Genomic DNA, 12,191 nt, shown 5'->3' with positions numbered 1-12,191 from the left:
ATCATGGCTAAAAAAACTCAAGCCAGAGCTCTCGTTCTATTATTGCTGTCCCTCCTCCTCTTCCTAACTCTCCTGGAAACCACCGAGGCGCGCCGCGGCCGCCACGCCCGCCATACCCACCATGCCCGCCGCACCCACCACGCCCACCGCACCCACCGCACCCGTCGCGGTGGCATAGCTGTATACTGGGGCCAAGACGGCAACTTTAACGGCAACGAAGGAAACCTCACCGCACTCTGCGCCACCGGAAGATTCACCTATGTCAACATTGCATTCCTCGACGTATTTGGCAACGGCCAAACCCCTCAACTCGGCCTGGCTACACAACACTGCAACCCCGCCACCAATGGCTGCACCATCTTTAGCGGGCAAATCAGGTATTGTTTGTTAATAACAGCTTTAAGTTTTCAGTTATTGAAAATGAACAGTCATAGCTCTTCACTTCTCTTTAAAATGATTCAAACGAATCAAACCCAGTAGTATTATTTTCCAAGAGTAGTGTATTATTCATAATTTCTTCCATCTGGATTAGAAAATGTTTATTTTTCGTTTTGGAAAAGACTGATCAATTAATGTTTATATCCCTAAAACGTACAGGTACTGCCAAAGGAAGCGCATCAAAGTGATGCTCTCCATTGGCGGCCTCGTTGGAGACTACACTCTCGCTTCCAAAGCCGACGCAAAAAATGTTTCCCTGTATCTCTGGAACAACTACTTAGGCGGATGGTCATCGAATCGCCCTTTCGGTGCTGCTGTATTGGACGGTATAGATTTCTACATTGAGCAAGGTTCCCCACTGTATTGGGATGATCTTGCCCGCTATCTACATAGTTATAGCAAGCGCGGAAAGAAGAAGGTGTACTTATCGGCTGCCCCACGGTGTGTGTACCCCGATTTTCTCTTAGGGAATGCTCTTAAAACAGGCTTTTTTGACTTTGTTTGGATACAGTATTATGACAATGCATGTGAGTACGTTGGTGGAAATACTACTACTGATTTGTTGAATTCGTGGGCCGTGTGGACCAAGTCGGTAAAAGCTCGGATGTTTTTCGTGGGATTGGTGGCACTGCCACGGCCGCCCGACACCGATGTTATTCCGAGCGGGTTTATTCCAGTCGACGTGTTAACGAGTCAGGTACTACCGGTGGTAAAGAAGTCGAGAAAGTATGGGGGTGTGATGCTTTGGAATTTGTTTTACGATGAGGAGGATGGGTATAGTACCGGCATTCTAAGCAGTGTGCGATGAAAAATCGTGGAGTCTTTGTTTTTGGTTTTGCCAATTTGTAGTCTCTTCATGTAACAAGAATGTGTTCATTGGTTTGAACTCTGAACTATTGTTTCATTTCTTTCGCCCAGTTTTGGACTAATAAAAACGTAGTATATATGTTCTTTGACATCTACCTTTGATCCAAAGTGAGTGGTTCCCGACAAGTGACAAATACAAGCATTTTTTTCCTGTAATTATTGGGATGTGAAGAGGAGAAAACAATTTTGTCCGACGAATTTTGAGTAGGGAATGAACAGTACTATTGAATGGTTCTTTAACACTGGTGTCTACTCCATTTGTTGGGCTGCACACCCCAACGAAAGAGTACATTTGAAGGCTGGCCAACGAAAAGAGTACATTTACATTTGCAAGGAAAGTAAATTCAGGGGCGCCTCTAAGATTTCAGTTCAATGGCAACAAAATCGTAAAAAGGATTTCAGTAGTACAACACTATATATCAAATATAAACGTATTATTTAGCTAATAAATTATTGAACCTGATTTATTTTGTTTTATCGAGCTATAATATCTAATTATTCACAATTTTATTTGATTTTTCATTTACTTTTTTGGCTATGCACCAATGACTCAATACCGACAATAGTAAAGAAAAATAGATTTATAAATAAAAAAAGAAGGAATTAATACTCCTACATTTCTTTAACCTAGTGGGACGTTCCCTTCTCGCCTCCTAGTTAATCACTACAACCGCCCTCGAGTAAATTAATTGGTAAAAGAAAGTGCTGGAATTTGATTTGGTGTTGGAACCCCTTTTCCTCCTTTTGTTCCTCTATTTATAAGCAAAGCTTTAACTGGTAAAGCCGCAACGCCCTAGGATTGCTTCATGCCCCATGCATGTGAAATATCGCCGCGTGTCCGATTTTATATACGAGAGGGTCCCAACATGATCAAACAATAAAATTTTAAGGTTGAGGACTCTATATGGCTAAATAATAATACTCCTATCCTAAAATTCGGTGATTAATAAATTTTTTTTGCTGATACTAAAAAATGCTCATACCCTAAACAAAACACTATATCTAGGTATTCTAAAAACAACTACTCCAACCATATATGTAAAGTTTTAGGAGTAGAATTTGAAAAAAAAATACTAATTGAGTAGTGAGATTTTGAAAATGGGGATTGCCTTGGCCACCATAAGCCAACTCCTACTCCTCATCACAACGGCCGCAAACAGTTACCTTTCCATAGAGCAGTGCTATGTGCACAGCAGCTTATACACAGCAGCTGTGCACAGATGCCATTTTCTCCTGGCTCGGGTCGCACAAAGATGATCGGAGCCGCTCATTTTGTTCTAAATATGTCGTTTAAGGTCTCTGTAAAAAATGAGTTTCGTTCGATATCGTTAGAGGCGTTAACAAAACACCCAAAATCACTACAGAATTTATGGCATCTGTGCACAGCTGCTGTGTATAAGCTGCTGTGCACATAACTTTTCTGCTTTCCATATGAGAGACAAAACCAACTGCTTTAGGATTCCACCTCCGTTTCTCGCGAATCATGGGGCCATTTGACTTAGCTATATGAGCGGTAACGTCCACATAAATCTCCGTGAGAAGGGCGACGGACAGAAATAGCCTTGTTGTATCTCACTCTAGCCTTGAATGTAAGAGGCTGTTTGATAAAACTGAAAGCTGAAAAATTAAGTATTAAAAGCTAAATGCTAAATTTTTTAAGTTGAAAAGCTGTTTGATAAATATATCAAGCACTGGATTAAAAAATAATGAATTAATTTTAGTTTCGATTTTCTCTTAATTTACTAATAGTTACAATGTACTTATGGTAATGGTAGAGTGGTGATTGTGGTGGTGGTGAGGGTGGTGGAGTGGCGAGGGTGGGGATGGAATGAGTGTGGTGGTGGTGTTGGAGCAGTGGCGGACCTAGAAATTCTATATACTAGGGCCACCTATTATTCACAATCTTAAAAAATATTTCTCTGTATATATACTACTCCCTCCGTTCCAAAATATTTGTTCGGTTCGCAAAACGAAAACTCCAAAATAATGCATTTCTTTGAATAAAAAATTCATTTTTTTTCCCGTAAATTAAAAGAACCCATTGATATCTAGTGAATTGTTGAAAGAAATTTGAATTTTTCTTGCAAAAATTGTATAATTTTTACATCCTCGTTTTGTGGACCGGACAAACATTATGGGACGAATGGAGTACTAAATTATCACTCAATCATTGAATATTGATCACTCATTCTATTCCGCAATCGATTTTTGACAATCTTCATGGCTGAATACTCTTCAACTGTCATGGTGGCAATTGTAAGATTAATGTCAAAGTCAAGAGAAAAACTAAAGAATATAGTAATTTAGAAATTTTATTTTCGTAATATCACTACAACACGAAAGGGCTATAGCGAGGATTTAGTTTCCTCACAAAAGCACCTGATTTCCTCGCAAAATGTATTAGCGAGGAAAACTTTTGTCACCAGTTTTCCTCGCTAAAACCTTGTCGCAAAAAGTATTAGCGAGGAAAATAAATTCCTCGCCTAATTTGACGTGTTGCGAGGAATTTCTTCCTCGCTAAATGCTTAAATTCCTCACTAAATATTTTCCTCGCAAATACCATTTGTCGTCAAATAGGCTACGAATTTATCAATAGGCGAGGAAATTTTTTCCTCGCTAAACAAAAAGAATCCCAAAACAGAAGTTCTTTCCGCGCTTTTTGCAGCTGCTGGTACTCGAACCTTGGACCTCTCCCATAAGACGCGAAGCAACTACCAACCACGCTACACTGTACATTCTGTGAAATTGGTGAAACTTTATTTATATATTATCTCTTTCACCACTCCAAATTAATTTTTTCAACATTAATTTTGGCCTTTCTACTTTTTGTAGTTTTATAGTGTCTGAACTTTATTTGAACAAGTTAATTTTTTGCTAGCACAACAATTTTATCTGACAACTTTTGAAGAACTAATAATATGTGTTATTATTCTCATTTTTTTATGGGATAATCCTAACTTTTATGGAATGAGATTAATTTTGTCGTCATAAGCTTGAGATATATTTTAACGAAAAGTTAGGGACAAAGAAAATTTACCTCAGAGTACCCCGAAAAAAACAACTAGTGGTTGAGATTCAGTTTGATGTGTGGGACCCTATATATCAAAGTGAATCTCAACCACTAATTGTTATTTTCAGGGTAAATTTTTTTTTGTACTTAGTACTAATATTTTAATATCAGATTATGAATAACAAGAAGCATCACCCTCATTTTCTAATTTTAAAAGTGAGTTTGACCTTCTTTTTTGCCAAATACAAAGGGTATTATAGACTTGTAATTTTTTTCATCATCGCTATAATAATATGAACAAAATTTATAAATATTCATATAAGATCATCCTAAAAGCACTAAAGACAATACTTTTTTAATTTTTTAATCTTTAATAAATTTTTTAAAATTTTAAAACATCTCTCTCTCTCTCTCTCTCTCTCTCTCTCTCTCTCTCTCTCTCTCTCTCACACACACACACACACACACACACACAATATGTATATGTATAAATAAAAGTATCTATGATACTTACAAAATTGCATTTGAAATTAATACTTAACATATTTATCTGGTTATAAAGGAATGTCATTACAATCACCTAAGTTGGTTTAAATAAAAATCAACAAACTATTTACAGGGGAAAAAAAATTACAGCATGAATGCACAACACATATGAAATAGTGTATTTTTTGTGAAATAGTGCATTTTTATGTAGATGTTCTGAAAATAGAATTGTGATGATCCAACTTTGAGATATTTTAAATACAACGTACATCAGTAACTTAAGATATTTTTAACTTTATCTTCTGTTGAGTTTTTCACTATTATGAAAAAAATCATCGATACCTACACTTCAAGATATCTTTCATTGCTAATTAGAATAAGAAAAGTGACAAATACGAGGTTTCTTCACCAATTCAATGCGATTGGTGATAAAAACTATTTGTTCCCTTTTAACACTTTTTATTTTAATAAATTTCATAATGGTATAGTTTATTATGTCATATACCGTCGTGATATTACAAAATACATAGGAATATAATTAATAATAACTTATATATAAAAAAAAATGAATCCTAAAAAAGGTGACGAAATATTTTCTTATCAAAAAGTTACATTTGGCGAGGAAAAATATTTTCTCGCAAAAAAGTTACATTCTGTTTTCCTCGCCAAATGTAACCTTTTTGCGAGGAAATTATTATTTCCTCGCTAAATGTAACTTTTTGGCGAGGAAATGAAATTTCCTCGCTAAATGTAACTTTTTAGCGACGAAATTGGATTTCCTCGCAGATTGTGTACTTTTAGCGACGAAATTGAATTTCCTCACCATATTTCCTCGCAATAGGCCTTTCGTGTTGTAGTGTATTTTGGATTGGGAGGAAAACACAAAGAGATAGGACAAAAATGGAGAAATAAAGAAAAGAGGTAGAACAAAAATGCAAATATAAAGAAAAGAGGTAGAACTAAAATAAAAAACAAACCAAAAAATGGGGGTTGCTGGGAATGAAGCCCAGGCACCTAGACATTTTCACAGCATGTACAACCACTACACCACGGCGCCAATGTTCGGCACAAGACTAGGAAACTTTTATATATTTATATCAAAACTTTTTTAATTTAAAAAAAAGAAGAAGACGTGGGGGCACGTGACCCCACGTGCCCCAACATGGGTCCGCTCCTGTGTTTGAGGGTGGCAGTGGAGTAAAGGTAGTGTAATGGTGGCAGTGAGTGATGATGGTGGAGTGGTGGTTGTGCAATGGTGGCGTGGAGGTGGTGATGGTGGCGTGGTAGTGGTGGTGTAGTGGTGGAGTAGGTGGTGGTGGCAGTGGAGTGGTGGTTGTGCACTGGTGGCGTTGATGTGGCGGCGGCGGCGACATGGTAGTGGTGGCGACGATGTGGTGGTGGTGGTGGTGGTGAAGAGGTAGTGGTGGTGGTGGTGGATTGGTTGTAGGAGTGGTGGTGGTGGTGGGAGTGGTTGTGGTAGTGGTGTTGGTATGGTTGTGGAATACAAATATACAAAAATTCAGCTACAATTAAGTAGTTCAAAGCCACTTTTTTTTTTAAAAAACTTTTTAGCTTATATTTTAAGTAGCACTTAATTTATTAAGTAATATAAAATGTGATTATCAAACCTATTGAATCCTTTTTACTTAATTTATTCAATTTTAAGTATTAAATTTAAATTATCAAACAATCTCTGCCTTTGAAATTAAGAAGGGAAAAAACCCGTGACCGGGAATAACCACATCCCCTTATTCATAGGAGACACTCTACCCATGGGCCACAACCAAACTGCCACCCACATAAAAATGGCCAAGCTCCAGCAACCAACCTCTACCAAATAAGGGCCATAAGCGGGTCCACAAGATGGAAACCGATCCTACACAGGCCATCGCGTGAGGTCCACTTCGGGTCCGATACGGATAATTTGAGCATTCAACAAATTTAAAATATTTTTTTGAGTGTCCGCGCGAAATGGAAAATTCGATCGACTACCTTTACGTATTAAATTAAGCTGATATTTCGCTGGAACACTCAAAAATTTTTATTTCAAAATTATTGAACAATTCGAATTATCTGTGTGGAACCCAGAGTAAGTCCCGCGCGACGGTCTGTGTAGGGTTGATTCCCACCCTGTCGGTGTCCTTTGGGATTTCCGTTAAGATTTTTATTTGTATTTTTGGTACAGAATGAGGTAGGATTGGATTGTACCGAGGGTAGGCAAAACTCCACAATTTTTTAATTAGGGTTGGGTCAACCCTGTTATTCCCTCCATTATACAGGACTATATCAAGATGGCGCCGCCCCCTGGTGTATCCATGGTGACTAGCTCTGTATATGACTTAACCTAATTTCGTAAGTAATCGTAACTGATTTTTGGACCAAAACTGTGGCAGACATAACCTAAGATAACGTTACTCAAATACCACTTTCCCCGTTCGGATTTTATATCCAATATAGATCTTATTTGATAGTTCTCAATTAATTCTATAATACAATGTTTTCAAAATTACATAAAACATTATAAATTACAAGATATAATCGATTGAAAAATGACACGAACTCCCAAAAAAGACTATTAAATTTGGATGGAGGGAGCATTTGATAATCTTAACTCTCACTACTTTTTGTGTAGATGTTGCAATTTGCATGTCATTCGAACCTGCAACACTTGGTTGTTTTTTTTCAATAAATGGATGTTCGGATCATTGCGCGCACTTCTTCTAATTCTTGAGTCCTGAAAATGGTTCGAGGTTTGAAATTTTTGACGTCTGTGAGATGGATACATGCAATCTCATAGATCGAGGAAAGCACTTTGACCTTCACATGTCCACTAACTTGTTTTTTTTTTTCACAAAGTTGGTGACTAATAATTGCAAAAATGTATCCATCACTCAAGCTATTGTATCGCAAGTACCCATTCGTAAGTAACTACACCACAAACACAACATTAATTTATCATGTGCAAACCATAGTTTTTGTCTCTCTCCTTAAAAAAAAGTGTGGGAAAGCGCATTGAAAGGGTCCGAACCTTTTGATTAAGGCCTCGTTCCAGAACACCTTCTTAAAAAATAAGTACTTATTTCACATTTTCAAACTCAAAAATAATGTAAATGAAAAATAATTTTTCAAATTTTTTTGCACCGTATTAAAGATCTCAATGAGATCTATCAAATAAGATCCATAGTGATAGAAAAATTATTTGCGTAAGCACGTGATTTTTAAGCTTGAAATTGCCTTCTTAAAAAATAAGTACTTATTTATCGTTCCGGAACGGGGCAAGTCAAACCCGTAACCTTTCGATTAGGTCAAACCCATAATAGTAAGATGAATTCGCAATAAATGGGAGTTGAATATAATGTGTGGTGGTAACATCCCCACAATAAGCACATGATTCGCGCGTGGTCCTTTATTGGTTCATAATTGGGATGACACTTGAGAGTTTTTTTTATAACCGGAGATGCTCGAGAGTCAACTTGCATTCATTTTAACTAATTTCAGCTTGGAAGATAACGATCGGGCAAACTCTCCACTGGCCTAACAGTTTGGAATGTTTTGAATCTATAGAATTCGGCTATGCGACCTAATGAAGGACAATCACTAATTTTTTTTCTTCATGTCCACTTAGACAAACCTCGGAGTTAGCTGACACTTGAGAGTTGACAAAATTATTCCAAGCGTTCAATTTGGCCATGAGTAGAGAGGATGCAAAAACTCACATATTAGTTTTTGAGTTTATAATTAACCAAATTGGGATAAGCTCTAAGATTCTCATGCACGTGCAATCCCTGGCCCGCGCAGGGAGAGGTAAGTAAAGGATCTATAACATAATGATCACAATGAACAACGAAACAATATGCAGTTAAGGCACAAACAATGGGACTGTGTTTTTTTAATTTAAAATTCCAGTCGTGTTACGATTGTGGATGTCAGATATCACTAACAAGCAGAGTGAAAAATCCTCAATCAAGACAGTCATTTACTTAATATTCAATAGTTTTAACAGGTAAAGGTAAAATTAATGTACGTTGATATCAAGAACAAGTAAACTAATGGATAAAGAGAGAAACTTATTTTACGGAGCTGCTGCAAAGCGGCTCTTTATGGAGCTAAGCGATTTCAGCTGTCCGTTTCGGCAATCAATTGTTGAGATGTGTTTTTAATCTTTGACTATAAGATTAACTTTAATCCGAATCGTCCAAAAATACTTTTAGACTGCCGAGATTGCGCGCTTATTTCTGGCGCTCCGTAAATAAGTTTTCCTCATGGATAAATATAAGAAAATTGCAGTGGAATGTGGAATGTATTTCTATGTAGTGAAGTGTTCTGTATGTTTTCTATCTTTAAGTTCTTGATGTGGGATGTACGCTCTTAATTAATGCTCCACAATCGTATTTGGAAGGTTCATATCCCATTTTCACAAGAATGAAATGCATGGGACTGTGGTTTTATTTTTTTTGTAAGTCAACCATGTATTTTTCAAATAAAAAAATTTATTTACGGAGAGTTCCGTAAATAAATTTTTACGGAAGTCGATTGCGAGTGTTCAAGAGTGTTTTGAATTATCTGGTTTGAAAATCAATTTTGATCAATAAAAGATATGTTTACCGGTCAAAATTGAAAAACATATCTTGACCATTGATTGCTGAAACAAACGGCTGCGATTGAACGGTTCCGTGAATAATTTATTCACGGCTCCTCCGTGAATAACTTTGTTTACCAATGAAGTCTGAACAGGGTTAAAACCCGGCTGATTTACATCATGCCGCCCACAAATAAGAGAAATTTAATATTGTAGCCAGGACAACTTTATTTTCTTAAAGTTTGATGACTTTTCAAGGTGCTTATTCATTTTTGGCACATGCATTAGAGTCAGAATTTGTGAGCTTCGGCATCCTCTTTACTCATGGCCAATTAGTTATACCATCGTGACCCTATATTTTAGACTAATATTACTAATTTTAGAAATTTTTTAGTTTTAATTATGCCATTTTGGATATGCATGAAACCCACCATTCACATGTCAAACTAAAAGTAAAAACCCTTGGTCATGGATGTTTTTTTTGGCAAAATAATCCATTTGAATAGTTTTTTTATTTAATTTTTTCGCATTTATTAGTTATTGTGGATTATTGGTTCGTCTCGACGATAGAAATCCAAGAAGTACAACATTATTATCGAAACCCAATTTTTTTGAATAAAGACAAAAATATTTGGTTTATTCACTTTTTTTTGTCTTTACACATTTGGGTATATTTCTCTGCAAAACTTTTTAATTTTAAATGGGTTGTATGAAGAAGATTGTGGGTTGCAAACAGCCCCCTGTGAAAATTCTTCTACAAATAGTCAACAGAAAAAAAAAAGTTCATTTGAGATAAGCACAGACGTGAGTTGTCATTATGAGCATTTAAAAAATTACAAGAGGCAGCACCAAACAATTAGTATTAATATATATCATTCCCTTAACCCCTCCTATAAAACCAGAGGAACTTCAGTCCCCATTGAAACATCAACCATTCAAAGATTAAAAAAAACTATCATGGCAAAAAAAACTCAAGCCAGAACTGTCTTTCTATTATTGCTGTCCCTCCTCCTCTTCCCAACTCTCCTGAAAACCACCGAGGCCCGCCGCGGCGGCATAGGCGTATACGTTATCGGCGTAGAAGACCTCACCGCAGTCTGCGCCACCGGAAGATTCGCCTATGTCAACATTGCATTCCTCGACATATTTGGCAACGGCCAAACCCCTTCACTCGCCCAGCCCAACCAATGCAACACCACCACCAATGGTTGCACCATCATTACCAACCAAATCCGGTATTAATTGTTTGTTAATAAGGCAGCTTTAAGTTTTCAGCTATTGAAAAGGACTAATAGTCATAGCTAGCTCTTCACTTCTCTTTAAAAACCCAGTAGTATTATTAGTATTTTCTAAGAGGGTGTATTATTCATTTTTTCTTCTATCCCTATAACTTGTTCGATCTATTTGCACCTTCTTATAAATTTGTCAACTATTTAGATTAGAAAATGTTTATAAATCGTTTCGGAAAATACTGATCATGTTTATATCCCTAAATTAACCAGGCACTGCCAAAGGAAGGGTATCAAAGTGATGCTCTCCATCGGCGGCAACGTTGGAGACTACTCTCTTTCTTCCAAAGCCGACGCAAAAAATGTTTCCCTGTATCTATGGAACAACTACTTAGGTGGATTCTCACCGAATCGCCCTTTCGGTGCTGCTGTTTTGGACGGTATAGATTTCTACATCAAGCAAAGTTTCGATCTGTATTGGGATGATCTTGCCCGCTATCTACATGGTTTTAGCAAGTGCGGAAAGAAGAAGGTGTACTTATCGGCTGCCCCAGGGTGTGGGTACCCCGATTCTTCCTTAGGGAAGGCTCTTAAAACAGGCCTTTTTGACTTTGTTTGGGTACTGTATTATACCACTCTTGATCTTAATTTTTCATGTATGTACCTTGGTGGAAATAATACTAGTAATTTGTTGAATTCATGGGCCCTGTGGACCAAGTCAGTAAAAGCTCGAAAGTTTTTCTTGGGATTGGTGGTAGTGCCGCGCCCGCCTGATACCGAAGTTATTCCGGGCGGATTTATTCCCGTCGACGTGTTGACGAATCAGGTACTCCCGGTGGTAAAGAAGTCGAGAAAGTATGGGGGTGTGACGCTTTGGAATTCATTTTTTGATGAGGATGAGGGGTATAGTACCGCCATTTTGAGTAGTGTTGTTTGATAATAAAAAAAACGTGAAGTATTTATTGTGTTTTTGGTTTTGCCAGTTTGTTGTAAGAGAAGAATCAATAATGTGTGCACTGGTTTGAACTCTGAACTACTGCTTGATTTGTTTCGCCCAGTTTTGGTCTAATAAAACTGTAGACTATGTTCTTATTGTTTTCATGAATCTGCGTGGACATGCTTTATTTATTGGGCTAGCTGCGAAGAGGAGAAAGAAAAAAACTTTTTTTACAAAAGTTTCCGTAAAGAAAATTTACGGAAGTGAATCACTACTGTCTAAAAGTGTTTTAGACAGTCCAGATTTTAATGAAACTTTACCGGGGAAAAGTTAATTGTGACCGATTATAATTGAAAACGAATTTCAGTCATTACTCATTAATTGTGCAAATGGACAGCTGAGATTTGCGCCACTCCGTAAACACCCTGTTCATGGAGCCGTTGTGAAAAAGTCTATCTCAAGGAGAAAACAATTTTGTTCGACGACTTTTAAACGAGGAATGAACATTTAATGGTTCTTTCACTGGGTGTCTACTCCATTTGTTGGGCTGCACACCCCAGCGAAAAGAGTACATTTGCAAGGAAAGTAAATTTAGGGGCGCCTTAAAAATTTCAGTTCAACAGTAACAAAATCGTAAAGAAGATT

General features: G+C 37.1%; 2 protein-coding genes across 2 annotated transcripts; both read left to right on the top strand.

Annotated features, from left to right (window-relative positions):
* LOC131301302 (hevamine-A-like) lies at window positions 1–1,342 on the top strand. The gene is made up of 2 exons (XM_058327502.1): window positions 1–377; window positions 598–1,342. The coding sequence occupies exons 1-2, from the start codon at window positions 4–6 to the stop codon at window positions 1,244–1,246; spliced, it is 1,023 nt and encodes a 340-aa protein (XP_058183485.1). The 5' UTR covers window positions 1–3; the 3' UTR covers window positions 1,247–1,342.
* An 8,966-nt stretch (window positions 1,343–10,308) lies between these two features.
* Window positions 10,309–11,708, top strand: LOC131301409 (hevamine-A-like). Its single transcript, XM_058327705.1, has 2 exons — window positions 10,309–10,615; window positions 10,883–11,708. Exons 1-2 carry the CDS (start codon window positions 10,338–10,340, stop codon window positions 11,544–11,546), a joined length of 942 nt encoding a protein of 313 aa, XP_058183688.1. The 5' UTR covers window positions 10,309–10,337; the 3' UTR covers window positions 11,547–11,708.
* The last annotated feature ends 483 nt before the right edge of the window (window positions 11,709–12,191 follow it).

Source organism: Rhododendron vialii, chromosome 9a (assembly GCF_030253575.1).
Source record: "Rhododendron vialii isolate Sample 1 chromosome 9a, ASM3025357v1".
Classification (NCBI taxonomy): Eukaryota; Viridiplantae; Streptophyta; class Magnoliopsida; order Ericales; family Ericaceae; genus Rhododendron; species Rhododendron vialii.
Note: the sequence above shows the minus strand (reverse complement) of the source record. Positions and strands in the feature narration are given on the sequence as shown.

Bases quoted from the DNA above. Each gene is read 5' to 3' on its own strand.
- LOC131301302 (XM_058327502.1), top strand. From the start codon at position 4: ATGGCTAAAAAAACTCAAGCCAGAGCTCTCGTTCTATTATTGCTGTCC. The intron at 378-597 runs GTATTGTTTGTT...TAAAACGTACAG, and splicing joins ATCTTTAGCGGGCAAATCAG to GTACTGCCAAAGGAAGCGCA.
- LOC131301409 (XM_058327705.1), top strand. From the start codon at position 10,338: ATGGCAAAAAAAACTCAAGCCAGAACTGTCTTTCTATTATTGCTGTCC. The intron at 10,616-10,882 runs GTATTAATTGTT...TAAATTAACCAG, and splicing joins ATCATTACCAACCAAATCCG to GCACTGCCAAAGGAAGGGTA.